Source organism: Mauremys reevesii, linkage group 2 (genome assembly GCF_016161935.1).
Source record: "Mauremys reevesii isolate NIE-2019 linkage group 2, ASM1616193v1, whole genome shotgun sequence".
In the NCBI taxonomy this organism is placed as follows: Eukaryota; Metazoa; Chordata; order Testudines; family Geoemydidae; genus Mauremys; species Mauremys reevesii.
Genome location: NC_052624.1, coordinates 223,481,237 through 223,503,208, shown reverse-complemented (window position 1 = coordinate 223,503,208; position 21,972 = coordinate 223,481,237). Strand labels below are relative to the sequence as shown.

The 21,972-nt window shown below is 40.8% G+C and overlaps 1 protein-coding gene across 1 annotated transcript in view; it reads right to left on the bottom strand.

Annotated features, from left to right (window-relative positions):
• Positions 1-10,936: 10,936 nt before the first annotated feature.
• LOC120397321 overlaps positions 10,937-21,972 on the bottom strand; it is a 30,667-nt gene continuing 19,631 nt past the window's right edge. Inside the window, exon 3 of the mRNA XM_039523019.1 lies at positions 10,937-11,246. Within this exon, the coding sequence (XP_039378953.1) occupies positions 10,937-11,246 (310 nt within the window). The remainder of the gene's footprint in view (positions 11,247-21,972) is intronic.

The window sequence follows — 21,972 nt, the reverse complement described above, 5'->3', positions numbered from 1 at the left end:
TATGAGCTAAATCAGACTAGATGTTTGAGAAATATGACTATTTAAAAGTTATTTTTCATTTCCTTTATATGTTCCTAAGTATTTGAATTTGTGGCAGCGGGAGCTGGGGAGAGAATTTTCATTGGGGGATGGGTGGTTGGTTGGTTAGTTTGATTTTGGTTTGTTTGTGACTCATTGTAACTCCAAACTGCTTAGCCTAGAAAGTCAAATTTTAATTTTACCTCTTGGTCTTGATAAGTATCAGTACCTTTGGCAAATTGTAAGGTATTGTCTCAGACAAAGGGGAAGAAGGACAAGATGCAAGGAATGTGGTTTAATTAGGCCACAGCTTTATCAGCTTAACTCATCTGGGAACGCTCTAGCAATAACTTACAGGGCAGGTCATCCTTCCTTGCTTAATCATTTCTGTCTGGGGAGAGCTGCCGTTATCCCCCCTCCTCTCTACACCCAGTCCCAGACAACTGCTTGGACCCCACTCCTATCCCTTCATATGAGGGGGATACAAGGTGCCTGGGAAAGGGGGTTGCCTCCTTATTTTAACAGACATTAGGACCCCCAATCCACTTCCCCAGCTTCTTGAGGGGATGCCTTTCCCTCAGTCCATTTCCAATTCCAGTTTATCAGGGAACTGGACACATATGAAACACATACCTGCACTGGGCCCTACCACAAGGAAGCCCTACCCTCCTTCCAGCCCCAGCCAAATTCCCACATAGTTAACAATATCCGTTAGCCAAAAATATAACCACACCCTAGTTGTACTCTATCATCCCTGAATAATTCAGGTGCTAACTGTGATATTTGTTCCTGTACAGATGGAATCACCCTCGGATTCCCACATCTTCTGGCCTTGCCAACCTGTGGAGGCCTAACAGTTCCGCACCATACACTTTGCTGCACCATCAGACCAGTTTAGAGTTACAGATTCTGGATGTGCCCTGAATCTTACTTTTCCCTGATGGTGAAGTCAGCCCCCCTACAAAATCCAAAATCGTTTTCACCCAGGTGCATAATAATAATTTAAGGTGGCTGCTTCCTGGCATCAGCTGATCCCAGAGCCTGCCTCTTTTGCCAAGGCACAGCTGTGAGCCCCAGAGAAACTGGCTGCCCACTAGTAGTCCCAGTAAACAATAGTGTGCCCATAGAGCCAGACACCAGTTCTCATGGCCCATTTCCATGCTCCTGAATATTGGGTAGACAGCAAAATTAGCACATTCACACTATTGGATTTTGATTCTCAATCGCGGGCCTCACATACACATACGAGTTTGAATGCCTGTGACCATAATTGTTTCCCCCAGTTGTACACTGATCCATTGATTTGGTCCTCTCTTTGGCCAATAAACAGAAGAGGGGCCACATCGCTAGGTGCCAACGCATGCCAACTCAGAGTTGCCTCACCTCTGAGCCCACTGAAGGAAGCGATAAACAGGAAGAGTTTATCATATTAATATCACTGAATTATCTTCCCAACAGGGGCCTCCATACCCTTGTTTGCATTCACATGCCACCACTGACAGGCATAATTCATTTAGCTCACATACCAAGCTGTGCTGTGGATGTATCCATTCCAGTCTTGAACAAATGAGATCCCACTTCACATATGGAACCTCAACAATACACACTCTTTGACATCATCACAAACTGAAATTTCTGTTCCTCAGGTAACGCCCTTCCCTGTGAGAAAAGAGCGGCCTGACACCAGCAGCCTCACCACTAGGCAAGTCTGTAATGCTTTGAGTGGGCAAACCACAGTCTTCCCACACTCTTGTAGTACTCTGACTCACTTCACCGTCCCTTAATTGGTTTTTTGACATTCAGAGTCAGGGTGTCAGATCTCATCTCCTCATTGTAAATCCCTAAATTCCAAAGCCCAATTAGAATCCTTCCTTGCTGAATGTGTATCAGCCCGAATAGAGGACACCCCTGCAACAGCCATGACACCACAGACTGTAGTGTCAAATTCTGAGAGGCCCCCTGCCCTCTAATGGAGTTGAGTAAATTCCTCCACATACCCCCCCATACACCTGAATGTTCAAGGTGCTAGACAAAACTGGTCAAGAACCAATGTTCCAGAGGTTTAGCTGTGCCTGAATGGCCTCCTTGCTGGCTCCCAGCACCAACAGTCAAATCCCACCTACCTCATACCCTGAGTGACTGGAAGAACTGGCAGTTGCCAACATGGACCACTGCTTGGTTTTTACTTCAGACTCAACCCTCTTGCTCCTGACTTCATCCCTGCAGGCAGTCACTGGAGGAATAGGTCTTATATACCCTCCCACTGGTGTGCAGGGGCCAACAGCATATTTGCACCCCTCCAGCCCACCCATAAGCTCAGGCAAAGCCTTTCCCCACTCCCGGCCACCTCCCCTGTCCCAGTCCCCAGGAGAGTGAACCCTTAAAAGAACCACCATTCTTTTTCTCACCAGACAATGACAGGGCGATGCATTTTGGTAAATGAAGAATCTGCATGTTGGCATTTTTAGAACTCAAGAAATCTGCATTAAACTGATTCAACTTCCTGAACTTCATATCAACACCCTAGATGCATTAGGGAAATTGTTTGGTGTAGTGACTATAAAGTAAACTTGCTAATGCCAGTATTCATTTTCCCTCTTTGTACTTTTGTGACAGTTGCCTGTTGAATGCTTTCATCCAAATGCCCCTACCGTTCAGTGGTACTGTCCATACAGAATTTTAAAGTGATTTGGGATGAAAGGTAGTATAGAAGTATAACATACAATTACGATATTCTTTACTTAATTGGGAGACATTTAATTTGGACAAACTCTTTATTGGGACATCTCCGAAAACACTGATTTAGTCTAGCTGAATGGTGAAGCTTGCTATTTAATTAAAACACTATTAGTATAATTTCCTCTCTGATGGAGATTCATTTTGCTGGTGCTCTGTATTTAAGGGATGTTAAATAGGTGTGAAATTCTAACAACTGTTTTTCTAATGCGGAAGTTGTCAAACAAACATATATATTTATGTTGGTATATATTCCTGGGTACTTCCACCAAGCAAAAGTTCCTGAAAGCACAAGAAAATGAGTCCTCCCCCAACCAACCCATATTATTACATTCTGTCTCATATGCTACTGCTTGTACATAACAGCAATTCGCAGGACCTCAATCTACTGAATATAGATTAGCAAAAGGAGCTATAACAACCAAAAAAGGAAAGGTCCCAGTCAGATCTGTCATCAACTGCATCCTTAACCCCCCACTTCACAGATCTCAAGGGGTGGGTGCGGGACAAGAGTAGCATAATTAACAGTACTCCTCAAGTGGAAGAAATTATGCTCCACAATAAAAGATAAGTGGAACACATACTCCCTTACTTTTGCTTCCTGTCTTACTACCCAGTCAGACTCCTCCACTCCCTTCCACTGCTTTGTCTGTACCAACCTCGTCTCTCCCATCCAGCAGGCTCAGTTTAAACCAAGTGCACATGGTGACACTCGTGGTTGTGTGGCTTGGTGAGAAGGGCTGGGGCAGAGATTACTTTGATTCTGAACACACTGAAAGGCAATCTAGGCACCAAGCATCAGACAAATCAGTGTCCTTACTGTTGCATTGGAACCAATGTAACCGAAAGGTGGTCTCTCCATAAACAGTGTGGGGCAACCGATTGACTGCCCATGCTCTACTCGCTCTACAGAAGCAGGAAATAGAGGGCATCATTTGTCAGTGCTATTATTCTTACACATTTCAACAGCATTAAATTCACTTCTAATAATAGCTAATTTTTTTAAAAAATCCAACCGCAATATGTACTGAACATAGGATTCCTTCACTCTTGTGCTGAAACTGTTAGCTAGTGAAATAGAGACAGTGACTGAATTATAATGTTTTTAAAGCTTCAATATGTAATAAGCCACCTTCTCTATTTTTAGAATGGTAGGATTTCCTCAAGGTTTTATTCACACTAACTGCATTAGTGAAACATGGGGAACACAATAAGATTGCTACCCTTCATAAAGTTGATGTTGTCTTTTTAAAGAAGGCTTGATTATATTCTGAATAGGTCAGCCTGCGTGCCTGACATTTCTCCTCAGTTTCCTGTGACCTTTCAATGAGTGACTCTTTTTTGCACTGAAGAAAATGGAACTGTCCTTTTTCAGTCAGCGAATATAAGAGGCACAGTTTGAATATATCAGATTTAATGCATTGCATTATTACTAGTGCAGTAACCAACTACTGTGGAAGAAACCATTTCTTTCTTAACAACATGTCCCCAATTCAGATTTAACTTTAACTTTGTCTTCTGCTTGTTCTTACACATTTCTAAAGATTTTAATAAATGTGCAGTCACATTTATTCGTGGAGAACAACAAATTAATAAAGGCTATGTTGAACAGATCTGTCTGACAATGTATGCTTAAACAGATGTCTTCTTTTGAATGACACTGCGAAGAATTATTAACATGGATCTTCCTTGGTTATGAAAGAGACAATTAGAAGCTGTAATCCAATTTCTAATATTTCAGAAATGTTACCCTTTATTAGATTTCAGCTGCAAAGAATACCATGAGATGGATCATTGGTATAATAAGCAACAAGAGTCTGGGTTCCACCCAGTCTGTGATATTTTAAAACTACAGCCTACCCATGCCAGCCTTCAGATTTCCCTTTGGAATATTTATAGGAATACAAAGCTCAATAGGCAGCAGTGATGCTGTATTAAGGACTTGTGGTCAGTTTCTCTACAGAGTAAATGTGCTATAAAGTGGTATGCAGGATTTTTATTAGGGAAGGCCTGAAGTTTGGCTTATATAAGGAAACTGGTTTTGCTCAATATAGTATAGAGCTGTATTACTGTTCTCTAACTTCTCCCGAGTTACAAAGGGGTTGCAAACATTTTTTTATTTTTTATTTAGAGAGTAACTATCAGTGGGAATTAGTGCACTAGCCTTTGACCTCTGGAAACCCAGCTTTAAATATGATGTATAACCTATTCAATACATGTGATAGCTCTAACTGCCTCTCTAGTGGATAGTTTTCCATATTACAAAAACTGCCCTCCTCCCCTAAATTTGGCACATTGAGCAGTTTCAGCTGTCATGAAGCCAAGAACTGAAATAGTAGGATGTTGCAGATCAGAACTAAGGACACATGGCAGACCTCATACAATGTCTGCACACACCTAGCAATTCTCACTACTGCCTTATGTCTCCATTTTAAAGAGATCTAAACCCACCCATGCAATTTAAGGGAAGAGAGTGGTGAAGCAATTTGCCAAAAGTCATTCATGAGCCCTGTAGTGGAGCTAGGAATAGAACTTAGGTCCTTTGATTCCCACACCACTGCCTTATCTACTGGACCAAGCTGTCTCCCCCAGATACCTGTGGGAGCAAGAACTTGGGAGACTGCATTGTGCCTCTTGCTGGAACAACAGCTTTGCTGCCATATTACCCCAAGAATTCCTACTACTACTGTCTTGCCCTGAAAAATAGACTAGAGACCTCCTACGCTACTCTAACACTCTGCAGCTTTCCTTTCCTCTCACCTTCATAACACTGGAGACTAGAATTTTTCCCCAAAATGTTACTGGTTTTTAATACAGTTAATGTACACAATAACATTATACATGTTTAGCAAGACTAATCTGCCATAGTGTACAGATGCAACAACTGACAGAATCACGTCTCTTCTCACAGTTATCTAGTCTGATAATTATCCATGAAAATATGAATTAGACGTGTTCTGTTTGAAATCTTTTTTTTGAATTGCAAGGTTTTCTCGGTTGCTCAATAGGAAGTAAATTAGAAGATGTCAGTGAAATGTGAAAATATCATCTTGGATTGTTTTCTTTCCCTCATGAAGTAATGTAAACACCACCTTCTCAATTGCAGTCTACTTCACTGCTGCAGGGTGATAAAAAAAGAAACATGGAATGGGAAGCAGCGAGAACATAGTTTAGCTTCAGCATTTGTCTCAAAAGATATTGTCAGTGTTTAAAAAGCCATTGTCTCTGTGTTTTGGATTTGCAAAGTCATTTTCCTTGTACTTAGGACATCTGTGTTTTAAACCTGCCTGTTGTTTCTCTTCTTGCTTCTATTTAATCTATGTTTAATTGTATTATCTTTCTTCAAATTCTGGTTTTAGTGCTGTCTGTGCACTGCAGAATGTGTAAGTTCCTGGAAGATGGCTGTCAGAGCTAATGCATTTGCTTGGGAAAACAAGCTCTACCCTAATTTGTAATGGAGAAATGTCCTGGTGCTCCAATCAGAACTGAGACACTGTTGTGCCAGGTACTGGATAAACACATAAGAAGACACAGGGACTAGATTGTGTTTTCTAAGACACAAATCTACGTATGGGTTGCTATGGAGTCTTAGTACCTCAGGAGAAGCACCAGAGAGAAGGTGCCTGCAGGATTGAGTCTGTCTGAGTGTTGCTCTATGCAGCAGATGCTCTCTTCCCATGCGCATCCATTAGGATGTCACAGAATGCCATGACTGGTCCACCAGCTCTGCTCTACTGTCTGGTGCATAAGGAAGGGCAGGGCCTGCTTTATCCTTATTCCTTTTCAGTCTTGCTCCCCAGCAGGAGACAGTAGTTCCTGTGCTCTCTGGGAGTACAGGGGCTGCTGCTGTGGTCCCAGTACAGTTACATAAGAGGATGGTGGTGAAGCTTTTTGCTCCTCTTCACCCCTAAGTAGGCTTGCAAAGGATACTCACAATTTGGACCTAAGATGACAAGGAATGTATGTAGAGGTTTGCCACTTCTAACAAGGACTGAGGAATGTGCTGTCAGAATCGTGGCCGAGGTATCCAGAAGGAGAATATAAATAATAGGGATGTGTTGAGTTGTGGTTTGAAGATAGTAAGGATGCTTTCTTTAAAGACAGGCAACTTCACATATCTACATAGCTCCAAAATGGAAAATACTAGGACTCAATAAATAAACCAAACAGATTCAACAAATCTTTGAATTTATACAGTAACATTGACCTGGAATTTTGCAATTTTTCTAAATGAGCAAACCATATACATAATATCCCTTGTCTCCGTTTTGCATTTAGTATACAGTTCAGAGAAGGAATTATACATGAGAGTTATTGTACTGGAGTGAGAAAATTTCTGCTGAGAGATAAGAATATCATCCTCATGTTTAATTCCTTAATGATACAAATTTTAATCTTTTTCAGTTTTCAGCCATGAATCTGTTTTGCAAAAGACTGCTAGAAAAACAAATCTTTTGCAATTATGGATTTATGACAAAGCTGAAGCAAGCAGATCTAAAAAAAACCCTAACGATAAATAGACACTGACCGGGGACAAGACTAGAAAGGTTTCAGTAGGCCACTAAGATAGAAACAAGATATAAAATTCTGTTTCAAAGTTTTAATACCCGCTGAAGATTATTTAAGATGGGTTGAACTGTTATTGTCCAAAGAATAGAATGAATGACCTAAGGCACAGCTGGTGGAAATAACCAATAAGATTTCTTGAGAGTGATTTTTAATTATATTATGATGATCTCAGGAGATAAGACTCAATCTGAAATGTATCTTGTCCTAGTGGAAATTGATTATTCTGCACAAAGTATGGCTAGGAGAGCCTCCAAACTGAGCCAAAATCTCTAACAGACAGTCTGGCTTGTAGTCACAGCAGATTGGCAGTGCCCTATCCTACTTGCAGTTCAAAGCTGGTCTAATCAGGTGTGAAGCATTTGATGTATGGAAAAATTAACTAGCATCGAGAGAGAAGCTGGCACAGTATGAAGAAACCTGGCAGCAGAAACAAGATAAATATACAGGAAATTTTGGCAAAATTTGAAGGAATTTTATTCTAGTTCTTTTGAAAATGTGCTGGAGCGGGAGGGAAGAGATTCTTTTTACTTTCTATTCTTCTAGTCTTCTTTTTATTTAAGTCTAGATATCACTCTAAATCCAAAAGAGGACCATTTTAAATATTTTTATTAACTTTTTAAATAAAACAATAAATAAACATGGCAACCTTATGCAATCACTCAAATCTACAGGAAACCTTGGAAATATCTAGCCTTTTCCCCCCCAAACCACCATTTTTTAAAGCAACCTCCTAAAGCTGAATTTATAAGCATCTTTTCGAGTAACTCAAATAAGATAAAAGAGCTAAAATATCTGAGGAAAGTATGAATTCTTAAATAATACTACACTGAATTGCAATTGAATTGCTAATACAGTAAATATTTGAATTTAATAAAAAATAGGGTTACCCCTTTTGATCTGAATGGTTAGCCAATATTTTTTTTAATTATTTTTTATTCAGAATCTTGCAGGTTTTTTCCATTAGGAAGAGAAATTGATGATGGAATCAGGTATTTCTTTGGTACAACCTGTTTATTTACAAAAAGTGTACATAAAATCTGTATCCCGCAATACAGTAGAAATCAAACAGGAGGCAGTTTCTTTGCTCACAGTTCCAAGCCTCTTTGCAGCCAGCATTCTGCCCCAAAGCTCTCTCGCTCTCTTTCTCTCTCGTTCTTAGATTTTCTCAGTGTTCTCTGGCTGGCTGCAGGTTTCTGCTGTCTTCTCTGTGGTGTTTCTGACACTTCTCCTCCCCTCCCCACAGGTTATCCAACACTACTCAGCACCCAATGACACCCTATCACCTACATAGTATAGATTCCTGCATATGGTCTATGGTTTTGGCAGAGAATTCTATTGTTTATCTCCTCCATAAAAGAGCTTAATTTCTTTTTACATGATTTATACCACAGGTATGTCTTTACTACACAATTTAACCAAGTCTGGGCTCCTGGGCATGGGCACCCAGGCTGGCCAAGCCCATAGGCCAGCGTCCATCCTGCAGAGCTGCACACAACTCATACCCAAGTAGCCATTATCTACACTGGCACTGCAGTGGCCTGGGTTAAGTACCAGAATTTCTGGGGAGTATCCCAGGGTTCTTAACACCTTTCTCATTTGAGCCACTCTAAAAATTGTTTCATGGTGTATTGGGGGAGAACTTGTTTGTCCTTCCTGACCCCCTGTATGGAAGTGGTTTTAGTCTGCCAACACAGTTAGCTGAGGCTCTTCCAGCTCTGCACTCTCCTCACTTCTGTCCATTCTGACTGGTGCCAACGCATAAACTGTGCCCGCTTTTGGCTGCACTGTTTATGTAGCAGAATGCAAACAGAGGTTATGAAACATGGTGAAGGACATTTCAGCAGTGGTATGTGACCCTTAGAAGGTGGTGGCAGATCTTGGCAAGGAGATCATGCCAGCTGGATGTTAACATGGCAGAGTGGAGACAGCTGATGCTTTCTGCAATCCCTGCAGATTCCTCATATGCAGATTGGCACGTCTGGTGCAGGAAAAGTAGCAAGGTGTCGCAGGCTCATGTGAGGACTAACAATAGATCCAGAACTTCCACATGAGGGAGGCCACCTTGGGGATTTCTGATTCTCTCTCAACACTTCATGGCTGTCTGTTTGAACCCCCTGCCAGCCTCTCAGAGATGCTGTTGTACAGATGCTGGTTTCAGGTGCATCTGTTATACTCCAGTCCAGTGATGCTTTTAAAACCAAGGTTTTATTAAACTTAATATAAAAAATCCAAACAAATGTAGCCTACATAAGCCCCACACCAGCTCAGTCTCACTGGAACACAACAAAATCAACACTCCTGGGACCACACCATGCATCACAACTTTTTCCCCATGCTTTTTCCTGGTCAGCAAGTCTCCAATCCTTAAAGGGACAGAGTACAGGTAAATAAACCCTGACATTCCCTCATGAGTGCTACACTCCCCCCTCATAAACATAATGTCATCTTGACATTTCTGATAACAAAATATACAACATTCAGTGCATCAGTATGACTTATTAGCATGTCCATGTGATACAGATGATGTATGGCAAGTGTAATTCCTTTGTCATCAAAAATTACGACCTATACTTGATGGGGACCATGTCCTGAAAAAAATCTTTCCCAACATCCCTCTTCTGGCCTTCAAACAATCCCCAACCTTGCCAACCTCATCATAAGAAGCAAGCGCCCCCACAGATAGGGACACACCAACTCAAAGCAGCACCAGCTGTTGCCAAAACAGCAGATGCAAAACCTGCAAATATACTTTCACAGCTGGGATGATCAATACTTCCCACAACACACCCTTCAAGATCCGTAGGTTCTACACATGGCTATCACAACTACATATATAATACCTCATCCAGTGTATCAATGCACCAACTATACCTGTGGGTGAAACCAGACAATCACTAAATTCTTGAATGAACTCACACAGAAAAATGATAAAAGACAAAAACACCCCATGAGCGAACACTTTTCACAAAGCAATCACACCATATCTGACTTCTCAGTCCTCATCCTCAAAGGAAATCTGTGCAATATCTTCAAAAGACAAGCCTGGGAACTTAGATTCATATCTCTGCTGGACCCTGAAAACCCATGGATTTAACAGAGACACTAGTTTTATGGCCCATTATAACAACTTGAAACACACCCTGCTGTCTAGTAATCCTCCATTGTCTTATGATTGCAGAGGTGTTAATTGTCCACTTCGCTTTAAGTAGTCTCCTACAACATCTGAACCCCTTAGAGTTAACAATATGTCTCACCTTTTATTTAGCTTGAACCCTCTGGTTTCTTTTGCCAGACCCTAAGAAGGGCTCTGTGAGGCTCAAAAGCTTGTCCCTTCCATCAATAGAAGTTGGTCCAATGAAATATATACCTCCTCCACATTGTCTCTCTCTCAAAACAGCAAATTGTTATTTCGGTATGGTATGTGACAAACATGAGGCTAACCTCATGGCACATTCACCAGTAATACAGTTGGATTTAAACACTGATAACCAGGTGTCCTTACCTGTTCGTATGTCAATATCTGTGGGCTTCTTGTCTCTCTAGTCAGACAACCTTCAGTGTCCGTGGGTTGTTCTGGTGATCTGTCATCTTGAGAGCTCCTGGTTTCATAATCTCATTTTGGTCTTTCAACAGCTGGCATGAGTGTCACATCAGTATGATCAGCAGCTTTCAAGTTTACACAATCAACAACATCCTCATTTCTCACTTGTGGATGAAATGTTTCTGCCTTTGGATTCAGAGCCTCTGTGCCATGGGCAGTATCTGGTAACATCACGTAATGTAGTTCATCTTCACTCTCATTATCAGAATCACTAGAGACTGAATCTCTGCATTCATTTTGATTTCCTATTGTGCTAGTTTGCCTTGTTCTCTGTGTCTTCTGGTGTGGTGACTTGGAGGGCTTTCGTATATTCAAGGGTAAACTAAGAAGTCACAAGAAAGTAGAAGATTGCAGTGAAAAACGCTAATACCTCCTTTTCCATTTTCTGCTTGTACTTCATAGACTGGATCATCCCCTTTCCTTTCAAATACTACATTAATTTTATCTTCTCAGTAAGATTGTAATTTGCCTGGTCCCCCTCTCTCTGAAAGATTCCTGACAAGTATTTAGTCACCTGACAAGCGGGCAGCACCATACACTTTCTGATCAGAGTGATTCTTGTGGATATTTTGATGCCAGTGCATAAGCTTCTTTCATCTGTTGTTTCCATTTCTCAATGTAATTTTATTGTCCTGAGGTATAGATTCAGCATTTATAGTAGACCAAATGCAATGCCAATAAGCAAATGTTATGATCTTTCATATAATGAATAGAAGGGTAAAGACCCTGTAGCCTCATTTCAAGTACAGTTATAAGCATAAATTATTTTATTAAGTGAGTCCTTCCAGTTTGATTTTTGTTCTTCTTGACAAAGTTCTCAACACAGCCAGTAGAGTTCAGTTCAGCTTTTTTACTTGCCCATTATCCCTATAGGTGGTATCGGGTTATGCAAGATGTTTCAATTTTATAGTAGTGCTGTAACCTTCTGAATAAATTATTTTCAAATTCTGTTCATTGGTCATGATCATTCATTTTAGGGAAACCAAATTTTAAAACAAAGTCATTGAAGCTCTTGTCAGCCACAATCTTTACTGACTTGGTCATGGAGTAGACTTGGACAAACCTAATGAAGTGATCCACTAGGGCCAGGGCTGGCTCCAGGCTCCAGTGAAGGAAGCAAGTGCTTGGGGAAGCCAAAGGAAAGGGGCGGCACATCCGGGTCTTTCGGCGGTGGGTCCCTCAGTCCGAAGGAGCAAAGGACCCACCACCGAATTGCGGTATGGTAGAGCTGCCGCCGAAGTGCCACCGATCGCGGCTTTATCTTTTTTTTTTTTTCCGTTTCGCCGCTTAGGGCGGCAAAAAAGCTGGAGCCGGCCCTGACTAGGACTAAGATGTATTCATATCCTCCTTTACTTCTGTCTAGAAACATGAAGTATATTGAAAGAAGTTCAGATGGCTCTGTTGTAATTATGTTAGTTAATGGAGAGCTGGTAGGTTGATGAGGTTTCTTTTGTACAGATTCTAATGACAAAATGTTTGATGCCTTTCTTCATCTGTGGTCAATAAAACCAATCTCTTGCAGACTGATTACTTGCTCTGCTTTTAAGAGTCCCATCTCTTCATGTAGCTCTTCATATAGACATATATAAGGGACCATTGTGATCATCTAGTCTGACCTCCTGCATATTGCAGACCACAGAATCTTGCCCACCAACTCCTGTAATAGACTTATAACCTCTGGCAGAGTTACTGGAGTCCTCAGATCATGATTTAAAGACTTCAGGTTACAGAGAATCCACCATTTACTCTAATTCAAACCTGCAAGTGACCCATGCCCCATGCTGCAGTGGAATGTGATTAAACCCCACGTCTCTATCAACCTTACCCAGGGGGGAATTCATTCCTGCTCCCAAACATGGCAATCACTTGGACACTGCTCATATCAGCAAGACACACAAGCCAGACACCTGGGAAAGAATTCTCTGTAGTAACTCAGAGCCCTCCCATTTCTGGCCATTGGAGATACTAGCTACTAGCAGTTGCAGATGAGCCACGTGCCATTGTAGGCAGTCTTATCATATCATCCCCTCCATAAACTTATCAAGCTCAGTCTTGAAGCCAGTTAGGTTTTTTGCTCCCACTGCTCCCCTTGGAAGGCTGTTCCAGAACTTCACTCCTCTGATGGTTAGTAACCTTCATCTAATTTCAAGTCTAAATTTGTTGATGGCCAGTTTATATCCATTTGTTCCTGCATCAACATTGGCACTTAACTTAAATAACTACCTACCTGCCTTTTGTATTTTTCAGGTAATACCAGTTGATTTTGTAACTTGGTTTTCCAATGAAGTATTCCATCTTTATCAAAATGCAACAAATAGCATTCATGCATCAGGGCAGAGATCTTACCACATCCTCTTGTGTTCTCTTGGTGATTTGGTGTGTGCCCCAAGAACATATCATGAAGAAGAATATTAACAATCACTGGAAGTTTTTTCTGTGCTGCCAAAACGTCTTCTCATGGAATAGGCTTTATGGTGGATTTAATGCCTGGAGAAGTCTCCTACTACCAAAGAACTGGCAGTACCCAGCTGCTAATCAAGCTGCTAATCTTTCCATCTGCTAATCTTTCCATCTCTTTGTACATTCAAGGACTGTAAAATGGCCTTAACATCTTTACTTGTCTCTTATGAGCATTCTGTCATAATTTTCCATATCAAGGGGAATTCTGGATAGAACTTCTGCCTTCACATTAGATTTCCCTGGATGATATTTAACTTTGAAGTTAAAGTTAGATAATTCTGCAACTCACCAGTGTGCTGTGGTGTTCAGACTGGCAGAGGTGAAGATGTAGGTAACTGGTTATCACTGTAAACCATGAAAAGAGTGTGCACACTAGAGGTAGTCACATAATTTGTTAGTTACAGCCCACTTCAAGGCTAGAAACTCCAGCTTTCCTGAGGAAAGGTTATAATTCTCAACTGCAGTTAGTGTTCTTGACCCATAATGGATAACTCCCAGTTTTTCATCCTGACACTAGTACAAGACTGAATCTTGTCCCTTATTGGAAGAATCTACATGTAGAATAAAGGGTAGCGTAGGCAGAAAGGGATGGAAAATACAGGCCTGTGGAACTGTGGGATGGCACTGGAGGACAATCAAAACCTGAGCTCTGCAACCTGAACATCAACTGCATCCAGACTGCAAAATAGTGGAGTGAGGGTTTGTCCAACCAAACAAGGAAATCCAGATTCAAAGCACGTATAAGCCCAGGTTTAAGGGTGGTTGGCCTAAAACCTAGGGAAAGATTTGCTTTCTTGCACATTTCTGCTTGAAACTCACTTCTTTAACCTAGCCTATCATTGCTGATGGAACGCTCTGTCTGCTTCATCCTTTAATTGTTTGTATGTCTCTGTCCAGTTGGAATTAGACAAGGACCTTTGAGGTAAATTCATTCCTCACATAACTCCACAGAAGTCAGCAAAGTTACACCAGGAAAAAGTCTTGTTCTGAGTATTTTTAAAAATATTAGTCACACCTATGATTCTGGAATCGATATAATAAGATTTCAGGATTGTCACCTGTTTCTGTGTCACTCTGAAGCTTAGAATGTCTGAGTCAGTGTGAAGCAATGGAAACAGCTACAAGCATGGTGGAGAGATCTTTTTGTTCAGAGTTTTGCCAGGTTCAAACATCACTGGGATTGACAGTTTGTTATCAAAGTGCCCTCCGATCACACCTTTTTTTTTTCCGACGCTTGGGGCGGCAGAAACGCTGGAGCCGGCCCTGCCAACACGGCTACAATTACACTGCATAAAGTCAAGAGAGATTAGTTAATGGCAACATTTTTTTAGAAGTGTCTACTAGTTATGAGTTGGTCAGTTTTGGGTGGCTAACTTCTGACACCTACTTTTCAGAAATAATGGCACTACCACTGAAGTCAGCAAGAGTTGTCACATCCAACCTATGTCTAAGTCTTGCAGATTCTATCAGCATACCATCTCTAAGACATGGCCTTTCATATCCATTGGCACAGCTAAAACACTATTTGTCCAAGCTCTTATCAGCTCACACCTCATTTACTACAACATCCTTTTCTCTGGCCTTGACAAATGCAATTCTGCACCACTGATATCCATTCAGAAAGCTTCTGCAAGGATCATGTTCCCAGCCCATCACTTTGACCATGTCATCCCTCTCCTTGCATCCCTTTACTGGCTCCCTCTTCTCTATTGAATCAAACATAAGCTACTTGTCTTCACTTTCAAGGCACTTCATGACCTACCCTCACCCCTCTTATATCTCACTCAGCATCAAAAAGTCACCTCACACTTCCAATCAGCCCTTATGCTGGTCTCTATTGCCCACTTGTTAAATTTTCAAACAACCACCTTTGTTCTCTCTCCCATGCTTCTTCTCCTGCTTGGGAGAAACTTCCCATAAACATCAGCAAAACAATCTCGTTATTCTCCTTGAAAACCCTTCTTAAAACTTCTTTGCTATGAGGCCTACAAAAACCTGATAATGGTTAGGCTGCTGGTGTGCTGAGACCAGTGCTTATCGTGATGAACATTTTTGTCTCCTTGTTTCCCTATTCTCTGCTGTCTGTCTGTATCCATCTGTTGTCTCTTGATTTATACATAGATTGTAACCTCTTCAGGCCAGGGGCTTTTTGTTCTGTGTTTGTTCAGCACCTAGCACAATGGGAACCTAGTCTACGACTGAGACTCCTAGGTGCGACAATAACACAAATAACAAATAAATATGAAGGTCCAATTTTCCAAGTCTGTAGAAAGACCTTGTGGTAAGACCCTGGAGATGCAGAGAAATCTGTGTGAAGGCCTTATACATATCAGCTCGGCATCCCATCTTCAGCAGGACCCTGCAGCAGTCTCTCCATGAAACATAGCATACACTAGAGGGGGCAGGCCAGGGGTGGTGTGGGCCAAGTTCTCTCTTACCAGTAGATCTAGACAGCTCAGTAAGGAAATGTAATACATATTAGGCTTGTGTTATATTTATGTTTCCCCTCCCCCACTCCTCAGCACAAATCTGCCACCGAGGGGATCCCAGGACCTGCTCCATTTGGAGCTGTGCTGCCAGGGAGTAGTGAGTAGAGGTTGACAGAATAAAGAAGGAGTGCTGGAGCCTCATGCTGAACCCCTGGGATCTTTGTGGATCTAGTGGAGTGCAAGGGAAGGAGGCTATTAGGTTGGATGAGCCATATCGCTATTTCCATTAAGAGGTAAATAGCGCCCCTCCTCCCAGGGGTGGGACAACTGGGGAGAAACCCCTAGGAGAGTTGCAGAGTGCTTGTCCTTTTAGGCTTCTCCAATGTAGGGATGCTGGGGACTCTGGCTTGAAGTAATAAAGCAACTGAATGCATGGCTTCCATCATATACAGGGTTGATAGTTTTGTTCAATGGCTGTGACCACCCACACCATAAAAACTGTTCCAGAGCCCCTGCTTCATGGGTTTTCCCACAGGAGTGAGAGATCAGGCTTCTCATACTAACTCAAAAGTAACAAATGAAAGAATAACCACTGACATCACGGAAGGGAATATAATAAAGATTCAACATATTAAAACACAAACTCAGGAGCAGAAAAGGTCATTTCCTCTCTAAATCTTTCTTTTAAAATCTTCATCTTCTCTTTAGTGTATTATTGATACTCTCTGTATAAAGAATTTTGTAATCCCCAGTATGAAAGGTGTGTGCTACATAAAAATAAATGTTATTGTATGATTGTGGGAAAGGTAATACCATCACTATGTACTCTCACACATCATTGCATACTAACTGTTAATCAAATCTTGTACATGCATTTGGTTTAACTGAACACTGTACATACATTTAAATAAAAAAGACAAAAGAGTAGAGGAAGAGTTTGCTCTCTTGTCAACTAAATATATTTATTTTTTCTCATTAATCTTTTCATCATCAATATGGCAACAGTGGGCTAAACGATTTTATTACTGTAGAACTAGTAAATTTTCGTGTCAAATTTGCAAGCCTGGATTGTAAAGCATGTGACAAAACAGCAGCACATAATTGCTGATTTGTTTTATTTGGGGTTCTTTCTCATTTTTTAATATCTTAATAACATGTTAGGATTTTCTCTTGCTTAATTTACCTTACCCTGCATGTGCAGTCAACAGAGATTTACTCTTTAGAAGCATTATCCCTGGAAATGTCACCCACAAAGTAATCAGATGCAAAACAGAGCACAGTCATGATGGCAAACACTAGTTTCTCCACCTCTTTATAATATGTTTGAAACTTCTCTAAACAGAGAGTTTAACCAGCTTTTAAGCTAGCTACGCCACTTTGGGCAAGTAACCCACACACAGAAAAATGCATTTTAAACTCAGGAGTAACCACACTAATAAATTACAACCATGTTACACAGTTTATATCAGATTTCAGCTGACTAAATAAAGAACAGTCTGTCAAAAGGATTAAACGGTCATTACAACACAAATGGAATGCCAATATTTTTTTTAAAAAAATCACCTTTATTGTTTGGCATTTTATAAACTCTGTCAGTGAAGTACACATTGTATGTTTTTCATGGATTATGACTGATCCATGACAAACCTGAGACCGGCCACTGCAGTTGCAGTGTTATGGCTTTAAATGTAATATTGGACATCACCATGAGAAAAGAATACCCCCAGGAGACCAGGACAGAAGGTAATACAGTGGCTCTTTCAGTGGTGTGGGAGACATGGAAAACTGCTGCTTAGCTGAACAGTTCCCCTTTGTTCTCTCTTCAGCTATGGATCTGGTTTCTCTGAATTGGGCTTATTACAATAAATATAGATGCACAACATGATTATTTATGGGAAGAAAACAGACAAAAGAGGTTGACTTGCTGGTACCTAAAACCTCATTTTCTGAGCTTCTCCCCTTGAGGCCCTTTTCATTTGTTGCACCATTGTAGTCTCATTGTTGTTCAATGATACAAGCCTAAGCTGTTCATCAATTTACCCACTCCCCCATCTCTCTCTCTCTCCCTCTCTCTCCATGTTAATAGTTCCCCTGAAATCCTATCACTTTGCTGGAGGATTGATGTAAGTCTCCAGCAATTAACATAATTACAAGCCTGATTATCTTCTAATTGCATTATGAGTATTTGGTTATTCACTACACAAATTAGGGAAAATTAAAGAGGAGCAAGATCCTGTGGTGTGGGCGGCATACTTTCTAAAACTGTTATGAGCATTTGAATACAGCGAGATAACAAGCTGAAGTTGTTTTATATTTCTATTGGTTAATAGTTGTTACTGTCATTGTAGGAGATCATTTCTTTTTTCCTTCTACAATGTTCCGTCTTCCAGAACTGAGGGATACAGTTCTGCTTGTTTTGTTTTGCAAGGTTATAACTAAGACACAAAATACTTAAAAAATAAGTTGCACTATTTCTAGATAGGATTAAAAGATACAGTCAAAACTTTCAGCATAGGACATTTGGATGTGGGCTTCTGAACTATTGTAACGCATCAATAATTTAGAAACATAACTGAAGGATAGTGTTCACGGTGGTGGAGCAAATGAAGCAGCAAAAAATTTGCATATTTGCAAGTGCTAGGCTGTCACTTTCTTGTATTTTTTGGTGTTGCCACATTATTGCTAAAATGAATAGGGATAGGTTTAAACGGGAATAACTCTTTGAGGGCAGGTTTTTAAGTGAATGATGGTGGGGGCATAGCCTGTATGGGAAGAAGACAAGTTATTGGATATACCATGATAGAAAAGGAGTGAGGGAGGTGTGCAGAACAGAAGTGTGTAGAAAAGAAAAAAGTGATGTAACTGGACACATTTCAGAAATGTATTTCTAAGTTGCTTGTGTAAAATATGGAATTGCACTTGCAAAACAAATAATTATACATTTATAACAGAAACTACACAAGCAGTCTATGCCACACCTGTATGTACATTCCCCCTTTTCTTTATCAAGTGTGGTACTGCATATTTTGCAGATGCATAGTGCACTTTTTAAAATGTTTAACTTCATTGTACTCTCAAATGATGTGTGATTTTTGTTCGATTCAGAGATGTGTTGTATATGTTAATTATTGTCTACTAAAGAACAAATATCCAGCTATTTGACAAACTGCTGTTGTATCTTGCTGGTGATAGATACTAGTCTAACAACACTGGGACTAGATGTCAATGAATTTTTGCAAAGGAGAGATGTAGCACAAGCAGCAATGGCCTATGAATGTGTCTTAACTCTGACCTAGGTGTGAGTGAATATAAGAACATAAGAATAGCCGTACTGGGTCAGACCAAAGGTCCATCTAGCCCAGTATCCTGTCTTCCAACAGTGGCCAATGCCAGATGCCTCAGAGGGAATGGACAGAATAGGTAGTCATCAAGTGATCCATCCCCTCTTGCCATTCCCAGCTTCTGGCAAATAGAGGCTAGAGACACTTCAGAGCATGATTTTACATCCCTGACTAATAGCCATCGATGAACTTCTTTTTTTAATCCTGTTATAGTCTTGGCCTTCATAACATCCTCTGGCAAAGAGTTCCACAGGTTGACTGGGCGTTGTGTGAAGAAATACTTCCTTTTGTTTTAAACCTCCTGCCTATTCATTTCATTTGGTGACCCCTAGTTCTTGTGTTAAACACTTCCTTATTTACTTTCTCCACACCAGTCATGATTTTATAGACCTCTATCATATCCCCCATGAGTTGTCTCTTTTCCAAGCTGAAAAGTTCCAGTCTTATTAATCTCTCCTCGTATGGAAGCTATTCCATACCCCTAATCATTTTCATTGCCCTTCTCTGCACCTTTTCCAATTCCAATATAACTTTTTTGAGATGGGGCAACCACATTTGAATACAGTATTCAAGATGTGGGTGTGCCATGGATTTATATAGGGGCAACATGATATTTTCTGTCTTATCTATCCCTTTCCTAATGATTCCCAACATTCTGCTAGCTCTTTTGACTGCCACTGCACATTGAGTGGATGTTTTCAGAGAACTATTCACAATGACTCCAAGATCTCTTCCTTGATTAGTAGCAGCTAATTTAGATCCCATCACTTTATATGTATAGTTGGGATTATGTTTTTCAATGTGCTCTACTTTGCATTTATCAACATTGAATTTCACTGGCATTTTGTTGCCCAGTCACCCAGTTATGTGAGATCCCTTTGTAACTTTCTGCAGTCTGCTTTGGACTTTACTATTTTGAGTAGCTTTGTACAATCTGAAAAATTTGCCACCTCACTGTTTACCCCTTTTTCCAGATCATTTATGAATATGACAGTTTGAAATGTTGGCCTCTAGTAAGACTGCTAACAAGGCTTCCAGTTAATGCTGTGGGGACCTAACCACTAGAAAATGAGCTGATGACACCTAATCTTTTCACAGAGACCAGCAAACAGCCTTCTGATAGGAAATATGACTTTTCATCTATTCACTAATGATCTGTCTAGGATTCAAAGTGGTGATCTAAGGCTTCACAGCCATTGACAATCTCTCAAGTCACACTGTATGGCTGCGAGAAACAGGTTTCAATTCACACTGTTTCAATAAACCGGAATTGGTGCGTTCAGTTCACCTGGGGTTTGTGCCCTGTGAAAATATAAGGTATACTATTACTCTGGGATCAGAGGCCTACAGATGGATGGATGGCTGATTAGTAGCTTTGCCCACTGCACCTGGGAAAAAGCTGGAACTTATTAGCTGGCCATTATAAAAGAGGGAAGAAGGAAATAGAGGGGGACTGCAACACTCTTCAGAAAGCTGTGAGGCTAGGGACCGTGCCCCCAGTGGGCAGCTACTTCAGAGAGGAATTTCTCCAGAAACCAAATAGACAGAAGATTGTGCGGAGTCCTTTATTGCTGAGATTCTGAGGTAAGAGTCAGGAAATCTTGGTTGCTGAAGTTATTGGTGTGAGGACAAACTTGGGAAGGAACTACTGGGCCAGCACAGACTTTAGAGGGAAAAATCTGTTAGGTTCTGATTTGTTTGTTAAGAAGGCTTAAAATAAGACAACTAACTCTGCTGGAAACTGCTTTCCTAAATTCCTTGAGAAAGCTCAGAGAGAATTAATGCAGGGAGTGAGCTGACTCAGCAAGAGCAATGCCTGGTCTGATAGAAGGAAGGTGCTATAAGATAGGCCCCAATCCTTTTATACATCCCATGAGATTTGTTTGGTAATTTAGGTTCAGATGAGCCCAACACTTTTGAGCAACCAAAGAGCAAAACTAACTTCTGGTGAAAAGAGAAAGTTCTGCTATCCAATCGCTCCTACTTTCACCCCGTCACACACCGCACAACTTTCTCTTGAAAAGCCTTAACTCCCTCCATCAAAAAGATCACCCAGAACATTCCCTGACACCATACAAATTTACTCCTTCAAACAGGCTCTGCTAACCAGAGCTGCTTGGGAGTTTTTGAATTAATCAGATTTTAATCGGAAAGTGCTGATTTTTTTCAAAACTGAAACTTTTCACAGGTCAGTTTCTGTTAGAAGGTTTCCTCAAATCCAGGATAAATTTCTGGTCAAAACACAACAGTGAGAAATAAACCCACTGAGTAACCATTAGCACAATGATTAGAGAGAACTTATGTCAGAGACCCAGGTTGAAATCCCTACTCTGCTTAAGCCTGAGTCTCCTATATTCCAAATAAATGCCCTAACCATGGGACTATTGGCTAGTCTAGCTTGTTTTGGGGGAGTGCTCTCATTTTTTTCAGAAAATATTGAAAAGTCTCAGTTCCATCCAATGTGAAAAGGTACATTTTTTTGAAATCTCAAATTTTTGTGGGATGGGAAAACTGTTCTCCACCCAGTTTTACTGATGCCCTCCAGAAGACAGCATAAGTTAAGGGTGTGAAGTAGCATGTAATCCCCCAATCAGTGACTGGGATGTAGGCAGTCATGCCTAGCGACTACAGCAGGAGTCGGTAGTCAGAAGCCAGAGTCCAGAATTTGAACCAGAGTGACCACTTACCTTACACTAGCATTCTGGGGCTTAATTTACAACAGAACTGCAGAATCACAAATAACTTTAGGCTTAGAATCATCTAGTCCCCTCTCAGTATCATCATTCATAACAGGAGAAAGTTGCCACTATCCATTAAA